The sequence below is a fragment of the Seriola lalandi genome, unplaced genomic scaffold, assembly GCF_002814215.2.
Source record: "Seriola lalandi dorsalis isolate HSWRI2012SDOR001 ecotype SW California unplaced genomic scaffold, Sedor1 jcf7180002054364, whole genome shotgun sequence".
NCBI lineage: Eukaryota > Metazoa > Chordata > Actinopteri > Carangiformes > Carangidae > Seriola > Seriola lalandi.
In genome coordinates this window covers 366,214-379,367 of record NW_019524917.1, presented here as the reverse complement: position 1 = coordinate 379,367, position 13,154 = coordinate 366,214, and the positions used below count along the sequence as shown (strand labels likewise).

The 13,154-nt window shown below is 40.4% G+C and overlaps 2 protein-coding genes across 3 annotated transcripts; one reads left to right on the top strand and one right to left on the bottom strand.

Moving 5' to 3' along the window:
- Positions 1-455: 455 nt before the first annotated feature.
- On the bottom strand, positions 456-4,628 carry klhl31 (kelch-like family member 31). Of its 2 annotated transcripts, none has more exons than XM_023408468.2 (3): positions 4,507-4,628; positions 2,271-3,476; positions 456-2,187 (listed from the first exon to the last, which is right to left on the bottom strand). In XM_023408468.2, exons 2-3 carry the CDS (start codon positions 3,443-3,445, stop codon positions 1,455-1,457), a joined length of 1,908 nt encoding a protein of 635 aa, XP_023264236.1. In that variant the 5' UTR covers positions 3,446-3,476; positions 4,507-4,628; the 3' UTR covers positions 456-1,454. The 2 variants fall into 2 exon arrangements, with proteins under 2 accessions (XP_023264236.1, XP_023264237.1); XM_023408469.2 differs by having other exon boundaries at positions 2,271-3,473; positions 4,507-4,589.
- A 945-nt stretch (positions 4,629-5,573) lies between these two features.
- On the top strand, positions 5,574-11,122 carry eloal (elongin A, like). The gene is made up of 11 exons (XM_023408479.2): positions 5,574-5,681; positions 6,697-6,753; positions 6,857-6,969; positions 7,077-8,043; positions 8,125-8,224; positions 8,353-8,520; positions 8,605-8,702; positions 9,624-9,804; positions 9,946-10,060; positions 10,591-10,697; positions 10,854-11,122. The coding sequence occupies exons 1-11, from the start codon at positions 5,604-5,606 to the stop codon at positions 10,913-10,915; spliced, it is 2,046 nt and encodes a 681-aa protein (XP_023264247.1). The 5' UTR covers positions 5,574-5,603; the 3' UTR covers positions 10,916-11,122.
- Positions 11,123-13,154: the final 2,032 nt, after the last annotated feature.

Sequence of the window (13,154 nt, the reverse complement as noted above, 5' to 3'; positions counted from 1 at the left end):
TGACATCAGTGGTGTAAAGGATTAAAGACAGGAAGTCAAAAGTGCATACCTCATGATTCAAATGGGAAACAGAAATGTAGCCCTCTAAATGGCCTCACCTCTTGTTCCTCCTCGTCTACAAACACTGCAGCTGATGCCAAGCAAATCTGATGAAAGTAAATCCTTACATTGCTGTTTTCAATCCCATCAAGCCATAACAGTACCATGGCCTTTTCAATAATTTCCCAAAGGTATATAAGAAACCACCAAAAAGGGCAAATAGATTTGAATTGAAATAAAGAGCAAAAATAAATAAATCCTATGTACATGTAAGTTTGTCAATTTATAGTGGTCAAAAACAAGCCTGGCCAGTTTTTTTAGTAAGTGTATAAATACATCTCTTTAAAAGACTCAGAAAATTATTAAAAACATATTTGCATGGAAACATATAATAAATCACCACAGCTCATAGTATCTTACACTTCATCTCTTTAATTTAAAGTTAAATTTAAAAACAAACAAAAAAAAAGAAAAGACATGAGCAGTCAGGGAATTCATGAGTACTGACTTCCAGGAAAGCTCAGGCTGACAACATCATTCCCAAGTCATATTTCTCTTTTTATTTTTTACAAAATAGTTTCCTACTGTCACATCTAGGCCCATTCAACCCTCATCATTCCAACATCTTCCCAACAGAACAGTTTCCTTCACACTGATGGTGTTTGATCACACAACATACGACACGAGACTACTGATTGCTATACATTAGACACATGTAGAGAAACTGCAGTCTTAGTGTGTGGTGTGTTTACACACTAATCACAAGCACCTACTCCTGGTAGGTGATGCAGACACTTATTCCAGCTCCAGCTTTCTGACACTCATTATTCTGTTCAAGTATCTGAGAATCACAGTAGCAGTTGTCATCATAAACTGGACTGTCACAAAATCCAGCATTATTATTTCAATGGCACTGGGTAAAAAAGACAGTTATGTTACAGATCAATTTCCACACTGATTTTATATTTTAATGCCTTCCATATAACATTATATTTGCTATAAAAAAGGGTTAATGAAAATCCCAACTGATTTGGCCCCAAAAGGAAAATTCTGTCTAAAAATGATAAAATTGAAACATATTGCTCTGCACCAAATGCAAACTATTAATGTCGAAATAAAATTTAGTTTATGACTTCTCCTTGCCAGCACTGGCTTCAATTTGCTTTAAATTAATTGAATTTTTTTCTTTTTTCTTTTTTTTTTTTTTTACTAATTTTGTAAGAATGTGTTCCCAAATTCGTAATTTTTGCATTTTACTTATTTTTGCTCATCTGAAGAAAGTTGATGACCATTTAAACTGACCATCTTAGCCCCAAAAATGCGACTGTTGGTAGAGTTGAGAACCAATCTTTATGCAACAGCCAAGTTCGAGACCTTTGGACATGTAAACTACACCATTAGTATCACTTAAACTCTTATATACTGACTGGTGCAGATGAAACTGAACTGGCTCTGGATTCTCGTGTTTTTCGTGTGGGTATGGTGACGACACAGCATGAGATGCCGACTGTAGCTTCTGGCAATTCGTCATCCTCAGTCCATTCATTGAGGTCAGGGTTGTAAACCTGAATGCATTTCTTGTACTTCTTTTCGCCCTCGTTCCAGCCTCCGAGCAGATAGACCTTGTTGTTCAAAATGGAAATACCGGCTGTGCTCACTCCTGTGTGAAGAGGCGTGCTGTAGCTCCACTGCCCGTTGTGAGGATTGTAAGATTCGACGGCGAGGACATCCACTCTCTCCCCACGACCTCCCAACTGACTGCCACCGATGACGTAGGCTCGGTCTCCCACGGTGGCAGCGCAATGCCAGCCTCGAGGTGTGCTGAGACTGTTCTTATCCTGCCAGGTGTCGGTAGAGGGGTCATACGAGCACACAGCCCTGGAGTAGGCGTTGTTGATGTAACCACCAGACACAAGGATCTTGCCCTCGATGACGGAGCTGGCGTGACAGCAGCGGGGCACTTCCATGGGAGCTTTCATCTGCCACTGGTTGGAGGAAGGCACATAGCACTCCACAGACGCCTGAACACCATCAGAGTTTCGCCCTCCGACGGCAAACAAGAGGCCATTGAAGGTGTTGAGGCTGAAGTGGGTGCGCCTCTGGATCATGTTGCTCAAGTGAATCCAAGTGTTGAAGCGTGGGTCATATCTAAAGACAGAGGGTATTTTAAGTTATTTCATAAGTCTACACAAACGATTTTGACAAATGTCTTTAAATCAATTAGTTCTTACCTGCAGAAGTTGCTAACAGCATGTTTAGCCTGATTCCTTGCATCATTCTGGTCCTCACCACCTGCCACATACAGGAAGCCATCCAAGACTGCCACACACTGATTAAAGCTCTTTGCTGGCATTTCTGTCAACTTATTCCACAGGTTATCTGCATCTCTGTAGAGAACATCCTTGCTGAGAGATTTCTCTGTCAAAGCAGGACGTCCACCAATTGTGAGTACCACCTTGAGGCCACCGCGTACCTTTGTTCTGCGTGACTGGAGGATGTTCTGTTGGTATGGCAGCAGATGGTAATTCATGGCGTCAACAAGGAGACGGTGGCACTCGGGGTCTTGCATCATCCTGGGCGCACTCTGGACATGGTTCACCAGGTCTTGGGCAGAGATAGTGCCGAAGCGGATGAGAGTTAGGAGATCTGCTGCGTATTTCAGCCTCTTCTCGTCAAAGTCCAACCACTTCATGGCAATCTGGAAGGCGGTGACCTCAGAGGGGAGCTGCAGAGAATCATCAGACAGGAAATCACTGATCTGCTCATAGGTGAGCTTGAGGAACTGCTCCATCTCGGAAAACTCGATGAAGTTCTCCCGCATGAACTTCTGAGCCGCCTCCTTGGTTTCTTTGAGGTCGTAGGCATCGGCGATGTTGCCCACATACATACAATTCTCCACGCTGAGCTCCTGCATGAGGAAATCACTGCACATCTTCACCAGGCTGCCGATCTGCAGCAGCATGGCTGCAGCAATAGTGCTGCCGATGCTGTACAGCGACAGGGTCAGCTTTCCGGAGTATGCGTATGTGATTGCAGTGGCGAGGCCGACCGGTGAGAGGTCGTTCAAGTCGATCTTTTGGAGGGCAGAATCCTTCTTCAAGATGTTACGAATGTACTCGCTGCAGGAGGCCATGACAACCTTGTGGACGTCAAATGATTTTGACTTGGTGGCGACTGTTAGATCACAGAGGAAGCTCTCTTGTCTCATGTTGCTCATACCCTCCAGGAGGTTTGGTGCGTACACAGAATCAGTAACTTCAGTTGAAATGCAGCTGAAGCCGTTACCTCCTTCTAACAGAGTGTTTAACCCATTGATCTTGTTGATGGGGCTGTCCTCAACCATTATGGTCATTTCATTTATGTCTCCTTTACTCTTTTTGGTTGCCTTGTTCTTTTTGGGTGCCATGGCTGTAGCAGCAGAACACAGCCCAGACCTTCTGGAAATATAAATACAACATGTCAAGAAACCACATTACAGGAAACCACATTACAACTTGAGGATGACGCAAAGAAATCAAAGTGGTATCATAACAGTCAGGCAGATAAAGCTGTGTGCTACAGATAAATTGTGACAGATATGAGTTATTCTCGCAAAGAATTGGCCAAGATTTAATTTAGTCTGCTCATTAAATTATCGGTCATGTGGCTGAAAAATAAAGAGGGGATGAGTGCATGACACATTCACAAGACTGAACTATATTAAAACAGTTTATATTGCTGAAATGTTTTGAATTATTTCATATCCTGAGCTGTGCGTTTGCCCTATTTTTAGGGCAATGTGTTGTTTTCTTTGCCCCAAACTAAACAATAATGTTGGATTTAAGGAGAGGAAGAAGAAGACTTTTTCTTACATTGTGGAGTTCGTTCAATTTATTTCAGCACATCCAGACATTGACACCTATAAAAACATGTGTGCTACCAGGTGATGCTGGAATGAGTGAGTGCGTCAACATGCCCCTCTTTGCATCTGTCACAATTTATCAGCAGTATGTCCAGGAATAGCAACACTGAACGGCTCTCCCATGACGTTCCTTTTATAGACTTTGAGGCATGAGCAGCAGGCCTCATGTCCTCTGACTGTTTAAATTCAGTTTAGGGCAAATCTTCTTTTTTTTTTTTGTACCTTTTCTTTATTTTACTGAATGCCTTCAAGCTTGTCCTGGATAAATCTGCAATTAATACCAGCTACAAGACAAAAAAGTTTCATGAAAAGTGACCCATTATTTAACTACAACCCTTGCAAAGTTGAAGCTTATCAGAATAGCTATGTGTAAAAAAATATATATTTTTTTACAAAAAGGTCAATAACTTCAGATAATTTATTTGCCTTTTGGAGCCAAAGTAAGTGAAAAAAGAACGTATTTTCCATTCTAAAATGACCGACCAAAGCTGAAGCATTAATTGCACCATGTTCCCTTTTCATTGCTAAAATTGCAAACAGTCACAGCATGGGAAAGCTCCACTTACCTGAGAAATGAAGTTGAGGCTGGTGAAGAAGGAACTTGTACCTCCAGTTACTGGAGCAGGAGAGAGAGACCAGCAGTCACCCCTGCTGAAAGAGACATGCAGTTAACTCCTCCTCTAAGGCAGTGAGTGCCAATCAAGTATTGTGCAATGCATGTGGGAGAGGGCAGGGACCATACCCCCCAACCATACAGTGTCCCACAATAGCTTCCAATCTCTTGATGTCAACATCCCACCGAAGCTCGACGTCATATGAAGAGTTTCATTTTGCTTACCACAGAAAAAAAATCACTAGCTCTTAGTGGTGCAAAGAGCATCTTGTTTTAGTATCCAGGTAGAAATACTCTTTTTGATATTTCACTTCTACAACACTCTCCATGGTAAAACTAAAATTAAAATGACCTTAACTTATTGTTGGACGTGATCTTCTAGACAATCTAAATGGAAATCAGCACAATCATACAAGCATCAGTTTGTTACCGGCACATTAGATAACGTTATCCTGTAGCTTTCTGTGCGGATGATATACAGCACAAAAAGGGGAATACTGTAGTTAGGAAGTGTAGGAGAGTCCCCACCATCTAGGTCCAGCTCATATTACATTACTGCTTTCTCTGATGTGTTGGTTGATGCAGGCTTAAAAGTGTAGCCTAGGCCGCAAGTTCCTGAAATACATTAATTTCCACAAAATATTTAAGAGTCAAAATCATGTAGGTCATGGACCTTGACTTTTGAAAGGATTTCTTTCAAAGGCCTTTCATGTCATATTATGAGAAAATCCTCATGCCATGTCTAACAATAGACAACCAATCAACAGCTCCTAAAGAGGGACCTGCAGGTACCCAGAGGACCAAGGGGGTTACATTTCAGAAAGACAGTTTATTTTCAATATCTTAATTTTGTTCCCCTTTGCAACATTATGTTGATATGTGTTTGTCATATACTCACATTCGCATGTTTAATATGAATTGGTTGCATGAATTCCAAACCATACTACACCCCACATCATCTGTCGTCGGTTCCGCCCCATTATAATAATGTCATCAATGGGCGCGCGCTGCCCGGTGTGTGTGTAGACGGTTTGCACGTGAATCGCCGTGATGGCCAGCAGCTCTGATGTGGTGAAGAAAGTCATGCGGCTCAAACTTCAGCTCACAGACACAGCAGAGACTGCCACGGTAGATACAACACATACATGCATTTTTAAGTAAGTCAACAGAGCAGAGCAAGGGGAGGAAAGCTGCAGCCTTTGGGATACTACAGGCTACTCTTACGGTTCTTTAGATATGTCTGCCCGCGTTTCCTGTTTCTGAAGCGTTTTTTTCTTTTTCTTATCCGCTCCACACTCAGTTTTCTCGTCTTTCATTCATGGCTTTGTTGTAATTTTATAAAGGCAAATAAAAAGCTCTGGGCGTTGGTGTAAACATTAGTCTACTACCACCTGCTCTCACATTGGAAGCTATAAAAAAGTGAACTGAAGTCATGATGAGGCCTAATTGACAGTCTCCTCTCTGCAGGCTGTGCTTTTTTTCTTGTATCATGTGCGGACAGGCAGAAGCGGGTGGGGGCTGTTTGAGTCAGTGACATGTGCGCTGCTGCAGCCACACTTCACTATCGTGTTGGGGTGGGGTTGGGGGGTCAGGCCAGGCTCTGGTAGATGGGAGGCGCTTTTGCTGCTAAAATTGGCAGCTCCTCCAGTTGTTCAGCTTATGGCTGCCGTCCATCACCCATGAAGGTTGTGACGCTCTGCAGGCTTGTTTAAGTTACTGTTGCTGCTGCCTTTACATAAACTGGCCAATGTTTAGTTTCTTCAGATTAAATTAAGATTACATTAAAATTTGGAACGTGTAACCTGAAAGCACCTAATTCACCCACATAGTGAGACTTTACTTACCAGCAGTAGCATTATCCATTTATAGTTCACAGTAAAAGGAGCACCCTAAGTGGGTGTGAGGTTCCCATACATAGCTTCTGCTCTGAATGCACAATCAGCAACTGTGGTGATCCAAAACCAGGACTGCCATATTTGGCATGGCAGGTTTTCTTCAATTTTGTTCACATTTTAGCAACTATTTTTCCTAATTGCATGTGTGAAAGCCATGTCCAAGCACATTAGATGGTTGCTCTGACACTATTTTAAAAGCATTAACAACCTCACCAGAGGGATTAATGTGTCAATTACTCTCTTTCTAGGTTCTTAAAATCTTGCAGAAACTCAAGGATCTGGATATCACACTAGATATTCTTGCTGTAAGTCTCTTTTGGCAAAGAATGGATATTGTGTTTATGTTTTCACATGCATTTTGCATAAGTTAAGTTTTCATGGACTGCACTAACAAGTGTCTACATGTAGGAAACTGGAATTGGCAAAGCAGTTAACTCCTTGCGGAGACATGAACAGGCTGGAGAATTTGCCAAGTCACTAGTTAAAGGTTGGAAAAAACTGGTCCCTAAGGAGTGCTCAAGGTGAAGCGTATTTAAGTTTGTAATTGTATTTATAATTCGGGTGTAGAATAAAATTAATTGTGCTTAATTTGTATGTGTGTGACATCTTGAATCTTCCCTTGATGCAGCCACACAGAAGATGGGGATGTGTCAGAGACCATGTCTGTTAAAGACAAACTAGACGACCAAAACTGTTCAAACACTGGAAGTTTGACATTAGAGGATTTAAACAATAACTGCTCAACATCTCACAGCAAGAGTCAGGAATCCTCAGATGAGGTCTTCCTCAAAACGGAGAGTGGGAAAACCGCTTCACTGAAACAACAATGTGAACAACAGAAAGGAAAAGAGAATGAAAATGGAGAAAAAAGTCAACAAGAAAACCAGAATATCTTTCAGAATGACATCATGGAAAAGGAAATTGGAGAGGATCAAATAGACGTATTATTTGCTTCCAAGAAGAAAAATGATCAGAGCGACAGAAAATCAGGAGATGGTGATACTTTGCTTGGAAACAACTCAGAAGACACTCATCAGAGATCCAGGTCTGACTCCAGAGAAAAGCCGAAAAGCAACTCTGATGATGGAGGATTTTGGCCAGAAAAAGAGTCAAATAAGAAGTCAAAGCCATCAAAAGAATCATCGAAGGAAGATGAAGAATCTTTTTCATTTGAGTCCAGTGACAAAAACTCAAAAACCTTAAAATTGGCCAATGCCAGAGAGGACAGGTCTTCAGGAAAATCGAGGAGCACGGAGGACCAAAAGAGAAAAAGGAACAAAACGAGCAAAGAGAGGCATGTCGGTCCTGAACATAAACAAGAGTCTGAAATTAAGGGAAATTCAAAACACAAAAACAAAAAGGCCAAAATGAAACACAAAGACAAGGAAAGTGTCAGTGACCAAGAGGAGCCCTCCAAATCCTTTGAATCGTACTTGAACTATGACGTTAATGTTTTCAAGAGAAAAGAGCGATGTGGAGTAAAGAGAGCTCCCAGAAAAATCAAGACTGGAGTAAAAGAGGAAGCAGCAAAAGATTCTGGCATGAAACTTTTCAAGTCACCTGTGATGTCTATAACTATTAGCCCTCCAAAACAGGTAACAATAATCTTAAAAGTTTTCCTTGTAGAGTGCAGGTCATGACTGACTGATATTGACCAATGATATCTCTTATTTTAGAAGTTTGGGGAGTCTGTAATGGACCTGATGAGCATTCCTTTACCTGCTGTTCTGCCTGAATGGGAAGGGCCCTCCAGTGTTGAGTACTTTGATAGGAAAGGTAATGTGTGTGTGTGTGTGTGTGTGTGTGTGTGTGTGTGTGTGTGTGTGTGTGTGTGTGTAGCAAACACAGCTGCATTTTCGCATTGGTTATTTCATTCTTGACATTCATTCTTTCTGCCTTTAAAGTTGAGAGGGAGTCTGATTTCTGCGACGCCTCTGAGGACTCTGCCGTCTTTACCGGGCAGCGACTTAACAAGAAGATGCAAGTGTACTCTGGTGCCAAGACCGTCTTCCTCCCAACCATGATGAGCTTATACCAACAGTGTATCCGCATACTCCAGAACAATATTAACTGTGAGTAAAGCCCAAAGAACCTTTTTTGCTGTGATGTCTGTCTGTCTGTTGGATTTATATTTAGGTGCAGGGATCTCTTCTCAGTGCTTTATGAAACTGGCGGAGTCCCATTTGAAATCCTCGAGCCAGTGTTGGAGAGGTGTACGCCAGAGCAGCTGCTACGCATTGAAGAATGCAACCCAGTAAGAATGTGATGTATGAATAAATTTAGTGCAGACACGCACTTTGTGGCCACTTTATTAGGTACACCTGCTGAGCACTGGGTCTGACCCCCTGAGGCCCAGAGGCTGTGCGAGCAACTATATATATATATATATATATATATATATATATATATATATATATATGTATATATATGTATATGTATGTGTGTGTGTATGTATACACATTTTTTAGTCTATGTTTAGTCTATAAAATATCAGTGAAAAATGCCTGTCACAATTTCCTAAAGACCGTGGTGACGCATTTAAATGTCTTGTTGTGTTGGACCAACAGCACAGAAAACAAAGAAGTTGATGTTACAGTAAAAATTGAGAGACAGAAAATCCTCAAAATTAAGAAAGTGGAAAAAAAACTTTAACAGTTGATTATCAGAATTGTTGCAGATTAATTTCTATCAATCTGCTAATTGATTAATTGGTTCAGCCCCTTCTTTTTAGCTGTCAGGAGTAAACACATGATGGTGTTGCTGCCCGACAAGTTCAACAAGTTACACAATCAGTTTCCGGTTGTCACTGTTACTCTTGGCTGTGTACTGCCTACCTGTGGCCTTCTTGTTAACTAATCTGATAGGTCAAGGTTTAGGTTTTATATCCACAGAGAAGCATTAACTAGGTGCTCTTTGTTAAGTGACGCTTTTTCTGAGATGCTTGAACCACCACATCAGGCACCGGTAGTCAAGGCCTGCTGTTAATGAGCAAGATTACTTAAGGTGGCCACTGAGTGTGTGTCAGTTTGTTCTGAAATTACCTTTCTAGGTCAGTTAACATATTCACAGACCTTGGGTAGAGATTAGAAAAGTTACTGTAAAAGTTGTGATTAGGAAATAAATCTTTCCACAGGTGTTTATTTGTCGTTAGCCCTGTAACTATTTGTGTCCGCAGATCTACATTGGAGTGTCAGACCACATATGGGGGAGACACTGCCAGAGGGACTTCAAAGACTCCAAGCTTCAGGAGTACGAATCGTGGAAAGAGATGTACATCAGGTTGTCTGAGGAGAGGGAGAGGAAGCTCCAAAGACTGACAAAAAGCATTGTATCGGCCCATTCTAAGAAACCCAAAGGTGTTTACTGTACATAAAATCAGGCTGTTGCTGAAACTAAAACTGAAACTATATACAATGTATATTGTAGAAGAATATTTAGTTTAGTCCTTATTATGTTCTGTACACTGTGACACTTTTTTTTTTTTTTTTTTTTTTTAGGTCGGCAGGTGAAGATGGCATTTATTCACACTGTTGCCAAGCCACCGAGAGATGTGCGAATTCAGCAGGAAATTCATGGAACTGCTGTTCAGCAGCCTCATCAGCCCAGGTGCAGGTGAGTTTCACCATTCTTAATATATAGACAAATATCTACATATTTATATTCATATACAAAATACTAATTTCAGGTTGTTTTCCTAATTACAGCTTTCATAAACAAACCAAACATTTTATATAAGAGCCATTCATTGCTGTGCATTTGATTATCTTCGGTAAAGCATGAACACCTGGTAAGCCTTGTGCTTTGCTCTGCTCCTCTTCCACATAAAAGCCCTTAACTACAAAGTGATCACTCAACAACAGCAGCTTAGCAGGGTCATAACCTGTCGGAGACTCGTGTGATAACAGTGAGTGAAATGCTTTTTGGGTGAGCTTATCCAAACACAGGAATTGGAGCAATGTGCTGGATAAACTGGTTTTATTCTGGTTAGAGACGGCCTTGGGTCCTTTTGTTGTCAACTTGTGCGACATGGGATGTTAAAAAACGTGGATGGAGACTCTTTTTTGTTATTTTATCTGCATTGTTTTTGCTCTGAAAATGATAACTCCAATTCTGCACTGTGCTGTTATTTCACAAATCTCCAGCATCAAGGTTCAGGACAACAGACTGAAGCCGAGTTGTAACGAGCCCAGCCGGTCCAGCAGCTCCAGCTCAGGGGGAAGCAATACACCAGACCCTCGCAAAAAAACAAGTGAGCTGACAAGAGAGTATTGTAGATGCAGATGTTACTTTTTTGTTGCTCTTTTTTTCTCCAGTCATTTTCATCAAAGGTCAGAATGAAAGCTATACATTTAACTTGTGTGGTCATGATTTACATTTTATTTTTATTTTTTTGTTGTTCTCACAGGAGTTGCTCCAATGATGGCAAAGTCCTTAAAGGCATTTAAGAAACAGTTTGGACGCAGATAAATGCTCACATACGATCTTGCTATTTACATTGTGAGGATGTGGGAAAAGTGCACTCTATCATTCATTAACTTTGAACAATACCAGGCCTTTGTTCACTTTAGATTACTCTGTGTTGTTTGTCTTAATATGCAGGCAGCAAGTGCCATGTTTTTTTTCTGTATAACTGTGAATTTTCTTCACCATTAAATGGACTATGAAATCAGCAAATTCACTTGATTTTTGACATTTTTTGTCTTTTCAATCTGTTTGAGCTGAACAGAGCTCAGTGGTAGGTTATTTAATGGGGTTTGGTTCCCCCTAGAGGATGGATAGAGAAATGCTATTTTCTGTATATTTACAAATGTCTCATACAAACTCTTTGCTATACATAACATTTTTTCTTCTAGCACTGCATCAAACTAAATCAAAGTGAACCAAAGAGCAACTCTAAGTGTTACAACTGACGGCACATTTACCTTGGGTTCATTGCTCATAGTATATTGTCATAAGAAGTAGTCGTGCTTTTATCTGTTTTCATCTTGTTTTGTTGTTCAGGTCCACAGTTTGTCGTCATCCACCCAAACAATTTAGAAAAAATGTCAACAAATTATGAACATAATGAAAAGAAAGCAGTTCTTTGTCAGTTCACTAAAATCCCCAAGATGTTGTTGTGTTTCATTGGGGGGGGGGGGCGTCTGCTGTCTGCCACCTCTCAAGGACCCTTCCTGTCTATTTTTGTTTTTGTGGTTATGTTTAAACAACTGTTGGAGATAGTAGAGGAGAGGCTCTGAAGCTACTGCAGGCTTCAGCACCACCTGTGGCCGCCTGCTAAGACTGCATCATTAATCCATCTTCATAGTTCAGTTTATTAGTTTGAGGTAAGCTGCTATTATATACCTATAGGACTTGTGAATCTGTTTTTATTACTTGTAAGTTGTTAAATGTTTACTTTTTTTGAGGTGAGAAAAGCATCAGAAAGTTGTGAGTTTTATCATGACTGTTTAAACACGGCAGGAAAAAGACACAAATTGCTCTTTTTAAAAAATAAAAATAAAAAAAAAAGTGGGAATTTCAAATTTTGTCAATTGTCAATACTCCCAATCAAAACTCCATATACTCCAAACGTCAGAGCTGAAGCCCTATTAACCTTGGATGGTGGTGGCAAAATGACCGGATGGTTAATGACACTGCTACCACAAGGGGACCCTGCAACAGAAGCCTGGAGCTGACCTTGACCTCTAAACTGGAAAGGAGAAAAGTGTAAAATAAAAATCGAAATAAGTATCTTAAAGGTTGACATGAGTGTGCTTATTTTTTTTTTCATTCAGAAATTGAAATCTGTCAGATTATGCGTCTAGAAAGCTGAATCACAAATCGTGCAGGATGTGATGTGACGTTTTACATAGACATACATTTATTTGCTGATAAATTATTTGATGGATTCTGGCTTTCGGACATGAAGTAAAGCTAAAGAGGGCATGACTGAAAAAGGACAGGAGAGGCACGTTGGCATGGCTGGATTACCAGCAGGGCAAAGTGCAGCCAACCACCAAATGGCCCCACACTGGGTTCACTGTGTAGCAGCTGATTTGTGGTTTATCTTGCATATGATTAATTGTAACTTTATTCATGAATATACACAGAATTTGTAAAGTGCTATATTCATCAACATGTGGAACTCTTTACCCACATAACTCAAAATGGATCAAGACTGGGATCATTTTAAACATAATCTGAAATAGTTTTTAAAGATGGACCTGTCAGGAATGATTTGCTACTTGTTTCATGGTACATTTATTGTATTGTTATAAATTGTTTCTGTTTTGTGTATTGTTTGCGTCTTGTGCTGTGGTTGTATGTTCTTGTTGAGTTTTGTGTTGTTTTTTGTAATGTAGGCTATTTTCTGGTTGGGGTTTTATTTTTATTTTTGTGGTTTTCTTCTTTTATTTTATTGCATGTATTTTAAAAGCCAGAAAATCCAAATTAACTTAGGCTATAAATCTGTGGCATTGGTTCATGCTATATAGAACTACTTGTCCGTAAACAAATAAACATTAAATAAATAAAACCTTGTAAAACACATAGCAGGACTTTCACCACTGTCATAGCTTTTCAAACATACTGCTGGATCATATTTTAAATAAACTTTATTAAGTATATTTCGCTACATCTATATCAAGCATTTTTAAAAACAAGCTTAAGGTCCAGAGTTTTTCATTCTGGGTGTCCTCTGTCAGCCTGTGGGGCCCCGGGCTGTTGT

Coding starts and splice junctions, on each gene's coding strand:
- klhl31 (XM_023408468.2), bottom strand. CDS start 3,445: ATGGCACCCAAAAAGAACAAGGCAACCAAAAAGAGTAAAGGAGACATA. Junction 2,188..2,270: donor GCTGTTAGCAACTTCTGCAG/GTAAGAACTAAT, acceptor CTCTGTCTTTAG/ATATGACCCACGCTTCAACA.
- eloal (XM_023408479.2), top strand. CDS start 5,604: ATGGCCAGCAGCTCTGATGTGGTGAAGAAAGTCATGCGGCTCAAACTT. Junction 6,970..7,076: donor GTCCCTAAGGAGTGCTCAAG/GTGAAGCGTATT, acceptor CCCTTGATGCAG/CCACACAGAAGATGGGGATG. Junction 8,703..9,623: donor GCATTGAAGAATGCAACCCA/GTAAGAATGTGA, acceptor TTGTGTCCGCAG/ATCTACATTGGAGTGTCAGA.